Raw genomic sequence first — 15,187 nt, 5'->3', positions numbered from 1 at the left:
TGAATCGCCGCCATTGCACCTCCAAAAATCAATTGACTCTAGATTTCACCTTAGATGTCCGATTTTGATGAAACAAAAGTCGATTTGGAGGTTTTTTGACTTTTTGAATGTGATACCAATATCTGATTTGCACCACCAAGCTCCAATCTTGACCTACAAAAAAAATCTTTCCAATGGCTCTGCAATGAAGCTCTCGTGGCTCTAATACCATGTAAGAATTTGGTATATCTCTGATACCTTGTAAGGATTTGCCTATGGCAATAATTCAATGGCAAGATCAAGAAGCTCAATAGATTGCACAAAAGAGACTAATGATGATCAAATGAGAATCTCAATAATGATCAAGATGATAATGGATATCTGATAATTGGATATGAGATAATTGGACATCAGATGAATACACACTAGAAGTGCCTTGTATATAAAGGCAACTAGAATGACTAGGAGTCAGCAAAGAGATAAACATCACAACTAAGTATAGGTCCACCAAGAGTGGATTATCCTCCATTGAGCATAGGAGTTTGTGTGATGATGAGAGGATAAGTTTACATAGGTGTATCTCATAAAGAGATGTTGTAGACACCATGTGCTCAAATAAGTTGCTAACTCTTGTGTTGTCAATAAGACAACTCATATGTCTATGCATATTCCTAAGTGTCTACATGACAACTAATATAAAAATGCATCATCCCAAGTAAACTTAAGTAAAGTGTAATAATAATTAATTATTTACACTAATATGAAGCATGGTGACTCTTTTACCAATAAAATATAAAGGAGAATTCATTCTAAGCATTGAAGACTCTTTTGCCACTCATCATTCCCAATCCACCAAGCAATTATCAAATCGAGCAAACAGTCAATCAGAAAATCACTAAATCAAACCAGCTCTAGTTACATCATCACTTATCAATCGTCTAATCACTAATTTCTTAATCATTACTTGCCAATACGTCAAGTCATACCATCAAAAGAACTCATTCAGTCAATCAATGAACACATCTTCTGATATCAGTCTCACTCTTCTCAATCATCATGAATCAATCCAATAAACCTTTAGATATTAGCATTATCAGTAGCAGTTAGCAAACACATCTCAGAAGATATAAGCATTAGACAACAGCTGCAGAAATACAAGTGTTGGATTTGCAGTTTAGCAACCCTTAAGAAATATTAATGACTGAAGCAAATTGGACCACTAATATAGCATCCAGTATCAATGGATGATATCAGATCAGACAAGAGAATACAGTCCATTAACAGATAGCAGTTGAGGAATTGTAATCTAACCATACATTCAACATCTTGATATAAATAATACTCACATCATATCTTCCAATTCTGTAATAAATACATATATGCATCTTTACGTGTGAAATTAGTGCTTAAGTGTATGCCTTTATGATAGAGAATAGATAGACATACTGTCTGATATCCACCTTGTGAGAGAGAGAACTGGAGGTGTAAGAGAAGGGTGGTGAACAAGCATGTAAGTAGGCCATCTTAGAAGGACCATTGCGGCTTGACAAAGAGGACATTTATAGGGTCAAGTAACCCATTACAACTTCTGCTTGACTCTGCAAGATGGTGATTGTCTACAGGGAAATGAGACATGGTCGGGAAAATTAGGTACAAGCCGCCAAGCAAGAGGGTTGTTGTAGACGTCCACTCATAGGCTTGGTGTAGAAATGGCTTCAGATGGACCCATCATGTATCTTCCTCAAATGCATTTATACTCTGTATTATGCAGTTTGACTAACTCATATGTGTGTGTGTGTGTGTGTGTGTGTGTGAGAGAGAGAGAGAGAGAGAGAGAGAGAGAGTATCTTTATGTATATGGTATATGTCTTTCATGTTGTGATTGCTGGATCCAAATCTAAGATCGTATTATTGAGGAAAGATTTATTCATTACAATGTAACCCTAACCCTAATCTGTTGCAATTATGATATAAGGAAATTTCTAGGGCAAATTAGGAAGGGGACATTACCCATTGATCGTTCTAAATAACATATAAAATGTGATATAGTATGACTATCATAAGGCCGGACAGTAGACTTGAGGCACTCAAGAAGATCAGTCAGACCTTGAACCAATATAGATGATTGTCACCCTTAACAAAGAGAACATTCTAGGAGAAATGCTTGTACACAGATATACATCTGACACTAAAACTTTATCAAATTCAGGTATCCATGTATTTCATTGCTTGAGGATAAAGAACAATTTAATGACCTGTAAAACTTTACCCACCAAATATGTCCCCAGGTTACAGTACTATATAAACAATCATAAAGTATGACAGCCCTTAGTCAAAACAGGGTCAGTGAGGAGCCCACTATAACATCTTAATTGGGAAATGACAGACACTCTAAACCTATTATATATAAGTAGCTTCTTGATAACTCAAACAACTTTGTGAAATATCTCCCTACTAATACTTCTCCGGCATATATATGGCATTAGGAAATTTTGATTTTGTGATTGCTCAGGCTGGAGAAACATTAATTCTTTGTAAGGGAAAATAAATTGGAATAATCATTTCAGGAAGAAATGTGGAACAATTGTAGTAAAAAGAAAATCAGTTGTGAAGAGCCATCTGACCTATGCGCATCTCAAACAAACATGAAATGATAAATACCCAGCACCTATGTTGCAGCTAATAATTTAAATTCCCTTTGAACTTTAACCTAGAACTTGGGATTGTTACGGCCAAGAATTCTACACAAATAGACAATCAATTAAACATAAAACCAAACAATTTTTTATTTAAAATCAAACTGCTGTAAACTCGCAAAATTAATATTGCCTCCTATATCAACTGGCTAATCAAATTGAATTATAGAGTTGAAAATATCTATTTTCAGCCTCATAGGAATTCTAACATTTAGGAATCTATACAAGTTTATTTAACAGATGTAAAGCTCTAAATTTCCCACTCGGGGTTTACATTCTGTCTGGTAGAGGCTTCTCCAAGGCCAATGTGGATAGGGCTGTATAATCTAAATCCATAATTCACTCAGAAAGTTCCAAGGGATTTATGGTTTTCTGATGGTGTTCTTTATCCTTCTCACTGAAGTCCTCTCAAAAATCACTTGGCAAAGAGGGATATGCATCTAAACTGAGACTCAGCTTGTTAGACCATCTGTTGGGTTGAAATCTGGGGTTAAGATTTCATGAATGAGCCATCTTTCTTCAAATACCAGGGCCCCTCTTGAAAAATGGGTTCTTTTTTCAGTACTAGAGGAAATGCTGGCCATGAAATGGCCTTAGGGCATTATAATGATGTTGATTCAGCCTGACAGTTCCCACCGGTCATAAACACATGTTTCTAAAGTTTTGGGGCCAAGTAAGCTCCCATAAACCCACTTGTAACTCTTTATTCTTGGCTGGACATGAGCCAGTTTACTTCCTCTTCTAATGCCAAGTGCACCCACGTACATTCGTCCATCTTTAGATCACATCCTTTTTTTTGTTTGGTAGGAAAGTATCCTTGACTGCCATTTTCTGGTCTTTGAGATGGAAAAGCATTAGACCACCCCTGGAGGGTGTCATGGTCCTTGTGAAATGCTTTTGAACGACACTTTATGGTTGCATTAACGCCACTTCGAGGGTAGGAGAAGCGATGGGAGAAGTCAGTCTATGTTTAAGATAGAGAAATTGGAAAGTCTCCAGTATGGGGCTAAATCATTTCCGACTGACCAAGCACAAGCTTTGAATTTAAAATGATATATGATTATGATATTTGCAATAGTAGTTTGCTTTTTGGCCTTTACAGTATTAAAGTCCCTTCTGGCTCGTAAGGCAATGATAATTTCCATTTGAGATGAAATCAATCTAAGTTGGATCAAACGACTGTAGCTTAATTGTTTGAACACAATTGGGGAGGGTAATGGTATGTTCTTTGATTATGCTTGTCACTAAGGTTTGAATCCTTGGAGGTATGATATAGAGTATGAGGTTAGATTGTGCCCTAGGAAACTTTGGCAGAATGCATGCCCCTCAGTTCTTGCTCTTAGTCAAAGAGGTATCAACATAGACTTGTGCTCTCATATTGGATAGCAAAACAAAATGGATGATATAAAATCCTTTTTATCTTTATAAAAACAATCTAGGTAGGGTCATATGTATCATGTATGATAAATATTTGTCACTGTGTAGGCCAAGGATGAGCTCAGAATTGTTTAGTAAAACTGTACTCTGGAAAATTTCTATAAAAAAATCAATACAATCAGACAAGAGTCATTGAGTCTCACCTTGATGAAAGTTTCTGAATGGTAAGGCTACAGTCTTGATTTTCATTTCAGGCCACATAATTTGCAACAGTGCTGTAATCAGTCTCTCTCGGGCACAAGACAAGAATACCTTTAAAATGATATTCATTGGACTCAATTTTCCGTCCATGTTTTAAATATTTATACGAATCTCTATCTGTATTCACCTGCCAAATCACAATGCATTTAATTGTTTTTCTTCTCGTTGTATGCTCATCATTCTTATCATTCAGAGAATATTAAATTCTTTTCTTCTATTTGAAACTAGAGGTTTTTATACTAGCCGGTCTGCATCATTACATCTTTAATATTCATTGCAACATCTTGGCGATCTTGAAAATCTGATCGACGCTTGTAAAATACTAAAATCCCTTCTCTTCTGGGGGTCAAGAAATGAATAAATAGATATATAAAACATTTATGGCAAGAAGAAAATGTCAATTCAAGTAAATAGAGAAATAAAGAGAGATTCCAAGGATTCAAGATATTATATAATTTACGCAGCGAGGACCATAATTGAAATTTCAAATGTAGATTTCCATGGTTTATGAAATTTCAGGCTTAAGACCCTAGATAAATGTGGCTTTTGCTTCTGCAGGAGGTTTGGATATTCCAGTTTACAGGCCGTTCATTCAGCGTGACTGGAGATTTGGCCATTATCAAGTTGATGATCTTCATGACCCACTAAGCCGTTTTGGCAGATTCCTCTTGGCTATTTTGTTTTTGAAGATAGCAAAGAAGAGAAAACGGGACAAGAGCTCTGAGGGTGGCAATTTGGCTCTTCAATATTCTACTGTACCAACGAAGGAAAAATCTCTCCCAGACATCAGTGCTGAACTCAGAGAAGAACTTCTGCCTGCAGCAGTCGCTTAATAATTCTGCAAAACATAAGATCTAAATAGCTCTGTTACAATAACTACATAATTGGAGTTCCTCAGTTGTTCGACAGGAATCTCGATGGTCATTAACCAATCTGCCGCATGACAACAAGTCCAGTTGGTGGTTGTTCACTGGTTACAGCGCTCTTTCTGATCTTATATATTTCTTATTGCTTGTTATCTTCGATGTTAAGTCAAAATGGCAATATGTAAAACTGCTTATTTTCAAGTTTTCAATTATTCTTTGGAATAAATGTTAATCACTCGGAAACCAAACATTTGAGAGACTAGTTTAGCACGTTGAGTATACAATGGTGTAAAAGATACAGTTCTGATCATGAAACCTGTAATATACTACCCACTGCAACTCCAATCTTAATCATTTTTATTTCTAAGAGAACTCACCTTTTTATCAGAATAAGGGCAGAAACTTCACCCGGTTCTTAATTATCTTATGTGTGCGGAAGATATCCGGCATTATTAGTTCTATACTATTGCTTATATTCAATTGACCAATCAATTGATAGAATTCATAGAATTCAAAGATTAAAAGAAACTTTAAATTTTATATTTTTTTAATTATTTTATAAATCACATTTTTCATTTATTACAAGTTGATTAAATCTAAAAATAATAATCATTTTTATCTTTGTCTAATCAATATTAATTATCGTTTATTACCATGTTCAAATATAGAATTAAATATTTTATATTTATTATTTTAAAAATATTTATTAGTTTTACATTGATGTTTATTTTTGCCAATTGTAAAATGATATTTCCCTAGTTATTATTTTACAATCTTGCACTTATTTTTCAAATGTCATTTTACAAATTGTAAAACTAATACTACCCCTCAAACTTACTAGATGTTTTAGTAATTTGAAAAAAGTAATCAACAATTTATTTTTTTAAATTAAATATTTCAACTTATAATTGAATTGTTAGAAATGAGTAGTTCATTCATATAATATAATAATAATAATTATTTATATATATTTTAAAATAATATATATTTTTTAATATTCTAAAAATTCCCCTTAACTCTCCTTATCATTCTACATTTATTTATCCTTATAATAAAATATCATTCTTTCTTTTTAGCTCTCTTTGTATCCTTCCTTTCTATCTATAAATATCTATTTTCCTTCTTTTCCAATTATTGGCAGGAATTTTTGTTTATTTTCTTTTGATATGGTAGACTGCCCATAATGAAACTCTTAACAATTTTTTTATCTACGCATGAATTGCTGGTTTTATTGAATTGCGGTTTTGTATATTGTTATGTCAATATAAAATAGATATTAAAAGTAGAGAATACTTTATGAAATTTTCTTGAAAAAGATATTAAGGTTAATGGATTTTTAGTCTGTTGGTGAAGTTGAAAGGTCTTTAATGAATACACTAGAATCAAATTTGGCAAAGTTTAAAGATACGATAGAGTAAGAGATGATGTCAAAATTGTTCCTTAAGAATTTTTGGCAGAATATTATATTTTTCTTGATGAAAAATATTATTGACGAATCTTAGAAATGAGAAGTGCAAAGGTGGAAATAATTGATGGGTTTAAAAAGGTCAAGTTTATAATATTTAGTTGTAACCATTAATCTAATATATAATAAGACTATCCTTTTGTATCTTCTAGATTAAATATTCCCATAATTTATAATGTTCATGATACTCAAAATTGCTTTTAGACCATAAATTTTTATTGATGGCAACAATTCAAAATTAAGTTTAGCCCCAATGAGCATTACAAATTATAGATACATTCTATCTTGAATAGATTATTGATATATACTTAAAGTAATTGATAATCATGATATGTCATAGGTGAGTTAACTGATATGTCTACAATATCTTGTAAAACCTAGGTAAGTCTTTATGCTTAGAGTAGTATTAATAGTTATCTCTGCATATCAAATGTCATGTCTGCTTTAATTCAAAGAGCTAAAGTCAAAGAAGAAAAATAGATGCGAACTTTCTTCTGACAAGGGGTTTTATAAAACTAGAAAATAGATCTAATTAGGTGGGATGAGATTTTTAGGACCGTTTAAGTTTGTGATTTAGAAATTATAAATCTGAATATGAAAAATAAAGCATTAGAAGTAAGTTAGTTTGGGACATATATCACTACTATGATAAGAAATGGTTTAAAATCTTGCTGAATAGATATCTTCAAAGTAATGAACCATGCAATATCTTTAGGACATGCAACCATCCTAGGGGCTTGAGGGTATGCAACTTTATTCTAGAGTGCAAAAATATCATTTCAAACACTATTTTTTGGGATATAGTTTTAGGAGAGCACACATTATTTTGGGAAGATTCTTGGGAGGGGGTACCATGTGATAGATAGTATCATTCGTACTCCTAGAACTAAAGAAGTCTTATCAAATTTATGGGGATCAACAGTTAGAATTTATATTGATATTCCTTTAGGAGATCCTAGTCTTGGATGGGAATGGAAATCTTTAGTGGGTACCCCTTTATATAAGGTAGGAAAGTAGAGCTACTATTCATCCATAAAATGTTTTATTAATCAAGTTGGCCAAGAACACAAGAAAAACCCCCATTGACTAAGAATCTTCCAATTTTGATCATCATGATTGATGTGCACTACCAACTTAGCAGACACATAATCCAAGAACACCCAAAGGCATCATGAAGGTCACAAAAACACTCTAATCCATCCAAATTATATGATTTGCCAAAATCGTGCTTGTCAAACCTTAAGAACACCATCAACTTCAACTACAAGACCTAAAAAATGCCTTGCATACCTCTGGATCACAAACCTTTTGAGTTGAGGACACCTTAGAATGTCCCAAACATTCTCTGAGATGCAAGATGTTGAGAAGAAAATAAAGGAAAGTGAATGACATTCGTTTGAACTATCAAAAGCATATGATCACATAACCACTTTGGCTTCCACTCATGTAGTCTAGGTAATAGCCTTAAATGACAAGATACAAATATATTTAACTGAGAAAGAAAGAATGAAAGGAAGAATTAATGAGCTCAGAAGTCTAATCGTAATAAATATTGGCATCTTGTTCAAAAGTATAAAAGAAGCAGAAAAAGTTTACAAGAGCATTATGATACCCATTATTATATGAAAACTCGACTGAGTACAAATATTATCCTACCTCACCTGCTGATCCATCAAATACATGTGAAGCATGTCGTCATGAACCTAGTAAGACAAATAATAATCTATTCCTTCTTTATTGTCTTCTGGTGTAATAACAACAAAAACAGGGCCCACATTATACAAGCATAATAAGTAGATTAATTTAGTGTATTGATGTGTGATTAATAGTGTGTGGCCAAGAAGACAAGAAAAAACACCATTGGCTGAAAAATCATCTAATCTTGATCATTGTGTTTGATGTGTACTGCCAACTTAGCAGACACATAATACAAGAACACCCAAAGGCATCAAAAAGATCACATGAAGATTTAGAATCAATAAAAACTAAGTTTTCTGCATATTTCTTATTCTGTCAGTAATAACAGCTTTTTTTTCAATGTTGATTTACAATTTAGATTATATCATTTGGAACATCCATTGCTAGGATTTCTTAGAGCACTGGAATAACATTATTTTGGTTTTTGCGGCATCCTTTTTCGTTAGATATTAGCAAAGATATCAGTGCTTGAAAGAAAACTATCAAAACCTTTGTTTAGGGTATGCATTGACCATCCATAGTGTAAAATTTTTAATGTTTATGTTTGTCAAGGCCCCAAATTGGGTATGGAGTTGGGGTAACTTGTATGTTGATCTTGTTGATCCATCCAAACTTCTACATACAAACAACTTGTTAGAGGCATTTCAAGCAACTTTCCAACAACTCAATTATCTATTAATATGGAACCATATATGACAAGTTCCTCTATCAAATCTCAACAATCTATGTCGCATCATGGGGATCATTGTCCCTAGTATGATACATAAATCTCAACAGCCATAACATTAATACAAATGGGTTTCAACAATCAACATTCAACATACTACTCCAAGAGACTTATTGTATTAGTCAATAGCTCAATAAAACAAGTTATTTTAGGCCTTGGTGTCCATCCTTTTCATAAACCTATTCCCTGCGACAAAAGATACATTAACCTTCACAAGAACACTATTAGTTTCACAAAAAACTTATCAAAAGATCTTATTCTATCCTTGCAATGCCCTTGAAAAGATCATTCAATCTTCAAACACTTTATTGTCCTCATGGTACTCTAGTCAACATGATTGATCATAAACACTTCTTCAAGATATAGGATGGTCATCTCACCCTTGTAATGCATCATTGCATCACAACATTGATCATGTCATATTCATAAAGTTCCAACTCTAATTTTTTCTATCTAAATAGGGAAATACTATTGTCAATACTTGACATTTAAACTTTGACACAAGATACTAACTCCGTTCTTATCCCTGCCATTGATCATTGTAATGTTCGACAAACAACATCATTCCATTACATGATGAGAACAATCCATTCCTTTGTCTATCTTGTATTAATGTACTAGGAAATGGGTTGTCTTAGTTTATGACAATTTTACATTGTTAGCAGACATTATCTAGTCCATTCTCTAATCAACCTCCAATTTTAGAAGACTTGGGAATAGGTTCAAAATGAAGTAGGTTCATTACTCCTCACAACCAAATCATAACAAAACACTGTACAATCCATTCAAGTGCAAGAAAACATCATAATATTTGGAATTAGAACTATTAACATAATTATGAACCAAATTTACACACAACTATCAAATTTCTTTATTCATCCTTCATTATAGTACATTATAAAACCTTTATGGTGGTGTTACTCCATCCCTTCCAGTCATCCTTCCTTGCTTCAAGAGTTCCTAATTTGTTTTTTTATTAAGGAAAACAGGTTTTGAAGGTTGCCTGAAACCCTTTACATAAAAGATTTTCAATGGAGTCCGACCAAAAGATACCACAAACAAAAGGAGAAATAGGTCACCAACCAACAAAAGGTGACCAAGGTGGACCTACAGATGTCATAGTACATTTCTGCCACCAATTACAACTCAAAACAATTAAGACCTCCTACTCCCAAAAGAGTGAGATCTAAGAAGATGGTTCGAGGACTGTTGGGAATATTTGTATTTTTTACCATTAACCTTTGTCCACCCTTCCTACATCCAAGAAGCCTCCTTCTCCCAAACCAAAGCTTCACCATCTGACCCAACCGAAGAACTAAACAAGATCACATCTGAATCTTTCTCCAATAGAACCTAAATCGCAAAGGGAGGGGTAACCACAACAGTCATCGGATCAAGATTTGGTTCAACTTGTGTAGGTTGACACCAACTACATCCATAATTAGGGGGCATCCTTAAGAGCATCATCTTTAAGGACAGAGTAATGCTGAACCAAAGCCCTAGACCACCAAGAAGGTCTTTTCTTTGATTTCCTAACTTCTGTAGGATAGCGCGTAGCAACATGACCAGTCCGAGAGTAGACCCTACAATCGAAAGGAATTCCTTCATAGTCTATAGTCTGAATCCAAGAACCATTAGGGATCTCAAGTTTGGTCTTCCCAGTTAGTCCCTTCGATATATCCACCACCACAAGGACATGAACATAAGTAGTATTTAAGATATCAGATGATTTGGAGTCCATTATTGGGAAGTCATCAATGGCATCTCTCCATAGCTTCAAGAATTGAATCTAGCCATAAATGAAAGGGAAGATTAGGGAGTCTAACCCAAAGAGGCAAATGAGAAAAAAATTTATTGTAGGATCAAAACCATCGTGCTAGGGTTTGGTCAATAGAGGGTAACAATCCTCCCAGCTGAAGCGACTACATAAAATAGCCCTCCTATCATCAGCAACATCAAATTTTACTATGAAAAATCCCCCAGCCACAAGGAAAATCTTGATAGATTTAGAAATCAAAGGGTCCCAGTGCTTGGATATCTAAGCATGAAGAGCCTATAATGAAGGCCAAAATCCACGAAATCTAAAGATAGCGATCCTCTAAGAGAAGTCCTCAATCATAAGAGCAATTTCATCGGTGATAATGTCATCCAAAACTGAATGGATCAAACTGCAAACTGAGACACGATTCGCAGCCGAGGACAAGACTGGAAAATCCATAGCTAGAATCCCCAAACCATGGGTTGCAGCCTCGAAATCTGCCACATTCACAAAAGATTTTCCCCCAGTAGCATAAGCAGCCCTAAACCCTGAATGAACTCTGGAAGAAGTCGACTGAGCAAACACATCCGTAAAAATAAGAGGATCCACCGAGGAAAAGCTAGAAGGGGCCATGGCCAAAGCGCAGAGTGTCGAGTGGGAGCAAGAGTTCCCCAGTGCAGCCTTGTACATTATTCATTGCTCACTTGGGACAATGAGAGTTCCTAATTTGTTGAATGCCAAGGTTCTTCCTAATTGTCCCCTTTATGTTGCAGCAAGAGTGTCAATCAAAGGAACTAATAGAAGTCCTTTAACACACTTCCTCCAAATGCTCTTGGTCTAACACCATGACTTCATTTGACCAAAACAAGCCTCTTATAATATTCTTGATAGTTTTCAACTTTCCCAATCACCATAGACCAACTAATTCTCTTGACTACTTCTAAATGCAACTTGCTAAAATCTAGATCTTGCAATGTTGCAACTTTTAGAGCAACTTTTACATCTTGCACAAAATGACTTTAAACTTGACATTGACCCTTCTAACACCTTAGTATGGACTAATTGACTCATTTTACATCATATGTGTACCCTCGTCAAACCTTTACATTATTTTGACTTCATGGACTTAATCAGGACCTAGTTGATAACTTTGAAAAACGTTTTCCCGAACCATTACATTGCTTTGTCAAATATATAAATTATGACTTGAATGACTCTTGATACATCAAAAACATTATACTTTTTCATATTAAAACTCACAAACTCGTGGTATGCCTTGCACCTTAGGTTCTCCTAGAGTGCATGACTACTATGTTGTTGTGATGAATGTTTAATGATTTTAGTTTGTTTTGCAACTTTTCTATGTTCAAGTATTTCAATTTGGCATATTGTACTGAAACATCAGTTCACAAGTAACATTTCAAGTTCTATATAGCTAATTCTAAGAAGATTTATGTATGCGTGACATTATTTTATCTTGTTTGTGAAGACATGAAGTTTCTATAGACCAACTTTTTTGCCTGTAAAGAAAAATCATGTCAGATAATATCAGACCAGAACAAAATAAGGAGAGAATTGTTGGATTGTGGTCTAGCTTGAAAAGAAAAGGTGATGGAAAATGTTATTGTCCCTACAATAATTTAAGGGCTTAAAGACTAGAAGAGTTTTAATCACAACAACTGAGAAACATTGTAGACAACATGGTCACGTTGAAGAGGGGCACAATTATTTTCCATTTGTAAGTTGTTCATTATATCATTTTATTAATTTATATACTTAAGAAATCACTTGATAAGCATGATTTATCTATATTGATCATTTTTATATAGTTGGGGTTCCCTAAGGCACATGGTATGAACTACCACAACCCAAAGAATGTGGTTTTCCAAGTGGAGCAACATGGAGGTGTGAATATCAAAGCTGAAGATAATGATCCTATGGAAGAAGATGACCGTGCATTAGAAAATACAATTGAAATTGATGGTACAAATACATTAATCCATGAAACATTTAGTATTGGCATAGTTGATCATGATGGTCATGATGATCAAGATGACTTTGATATTGTTCATGATTTACCTCTACTTGAGAAGGCATACAAGCCCCTTTATGGTGTCTTCCAAAAAAATCTTCTATTTATTGTATTGTTGTTAGTGAAATTGAAGCTTATGAATGGTTTATCCAACATAACAATCTCACGTATGTAAATGGATGTCATATATGTCAGTTTTTAAATTCATTTTTGGTGTTATTTCATCATAGTAAATAAAGGGTCAAATGTGTACCATTAATATTCTTTATATTAACAAATTATTTTTCGTTATAGATTGTCAAGTGAGTTTTTGTTACCAACATCAAATATTCTACCTCGATCATACCAAGAATTATATGCCATTATAAAAGATATTGAATTGGAGTATCAAACAAAATATGCATGTCCCAATGATCATATTATATATCATAAACATCGTGAATTTGGAACAAAATGCCTAAATTTCATATCACTGGATATCAAATAGATTAGCTAACATAAAGGCATCTTACAAGGTTATGTGTTATATTCTCATTATTCCATGTTTGTAACAATTACTTATGTGTGAAAGCTTGGTGCAATTTATGGATTACTATGCACACAATAGAAGTTGAGATGACATTATTCAAATGCTTGTAGATGGTTTTGCTTCTACGGACATAAATAAAAAATGACCACAATTTAAAGAACCTTGCAATCTCAAACTTTCATTGACAATGGACAGTGTCAATCCATTTGGAGAGTTGAGATCTACTTGCTCGGCTTGGCACGTTTTTGTTATCAACAACAACATTCCTCTATGGATGTCAATATTTAGGAGCACATAATATTGGTAATTATTGTTTTAGGTATTTCCTTTTTTTAATATTCATCTATATTAACTTACAAATATTGTAGTAAAATTGTTATAATAATTATGTCATGTTTTTGTTCATTCAACTAGGTAACTACCAAGTGAAAGATACCAATGCATATATTGAGCCTCTTATCGACGAGTTGTTGGAGTTATGGAGTGGTGTCACTATGTATGACGTCTCTAAACCAATATGACAAAGACAATTTCAACTCCATGCAATTTTTGTATGGACAATTCATGATGCCTCGAGGCTAACACATTTTTATGTTATTTTATAATATTCAACTTGTGCATAATTGTAATTATAAAAATAACATATTTAATCCAATAATACATTATCTTATAGGTTTTCAAATAAATGGACATTTTATTTGTCTAGTTTGTGGTCCAAAGATTAAATCTTGTCATTCAAAAAGTTTAGGGAAGTAGAATTTTGATGAGTATAGGCACTTCCTCCACAAAATCATAAGTACCAAAATATTGAAAAACACATTTGCAAAGAGAAAGAAGACTACATCAAAACCATGAAGAATGAAACCTTGCCTATGGCAGTTGGAATATAATATAATTAATCAAGGTAATATAATGTAGAGAACACCCCTACAATGTTCTTTTAATTAATAAAATGTTTGTAATAATAATAATAATAAATCTTATGAATTGAACCCATTTATTTGTTATTGCAGCGTATCCCCTTTGCATAAGAATTTGTGTCATGAGTATAGGGCTAGACATGCATTAAGATCACGAGTAGAGGGTACAAGAATTGACAAGGGGAAAAATGATGAAGACAATGATGCTCAACTTAGTCTTTACCTAGATTTTTAAAAAATGATTGTAATATTTAATTTGTTAGCAAATAATTTTTTTATGTGTTAATAAATGTTAAAGAATTATACGAGGTAATGAATGTTGATCAATGTTATATGTTACTGAGTTTTGATGAATGTTATGTGTTAATGAATGTTATGTGACAATGAACAGATGTAATGTTTTCTTAATTGATGAAAGAAAGAATGAATGTTGGATGTTAATGAGGAACTTAGAGTGATATATGGGGTGAGGGGGTCAATTGAGCTTCTACCTTCACATAGTTGGTCATGTTAATTAGATAATATTAAACTATTCTTGAAACAAAGAGAATCTAAAAAAGGTAACACACTTTTCAATATTTTATTATGCTCCATTGTTAATCTTAATGAATAATATGCATTGAATCTTAATTTCATAATTTTTTAAAGAAAATAAATGCTACCAATGCATTAGGTAATTATGTGCCTACGGATATAAGTGTTAACCTTCAATACTAGGTTTGGTTCCCTAGAGCACCATATGAAAGTTTCTACACACACACACACACACACACACACACACACACACACACACACACACACACACACACACACACACACACACACACACACACACACACACACACACACACACACACACACATTTTGATTATTTGAGA

At 33.6% G+C, this 15,187-nt stretch overlaps 1 protein-coding gene across 1 annotated transcript in view; it reads left to right on the top strand.

The window, feature by feature from the left end:
• The window catches only part of SFR2 (Glycosyl hydrolase superfamily protein), a 33,960-nt gene extending 28,359 nt beyond the window's left edge, over window positions 1-5,601 (top strand). The window contains exon 10 of the mRNA XM_089793522.1: window positions 4,872-5,601. Within this exon, the coding sequence (XP_089649648.1) occupies window positions 4,872-5,146 (275 nt within the window). The 3' untranslated portion in view covers window positions 5,147-5,601. The remainder of the gene's footprint in view (window positions 1-4,871) is intronic.
• Window positions 5,602-15,187: the final 9,586 nt, after the last annotated feature.

This window comes from Cupressus sempervirens, chromosome 7 (genome assembly GCF_028749045.1).
Source record: "Cupressus sempervirens isolate cs-2001-9-10 chromosome 7, ASM2874904v1, whole genome shotgun sequence".
Taxonomy (NCBI): domain Eukaryota; kingdom Viridiplantae; phylum Streptophyta; class Pinopsida; order Cupressales; family Cupressaceae; genus Cupressus; species Cupressus sempervirens.
The sequence above is the reverse complement of the archived record's forward strand: the minus strand, read 5'-3'. Positions and strand labels throughout refer to the sequence as shown.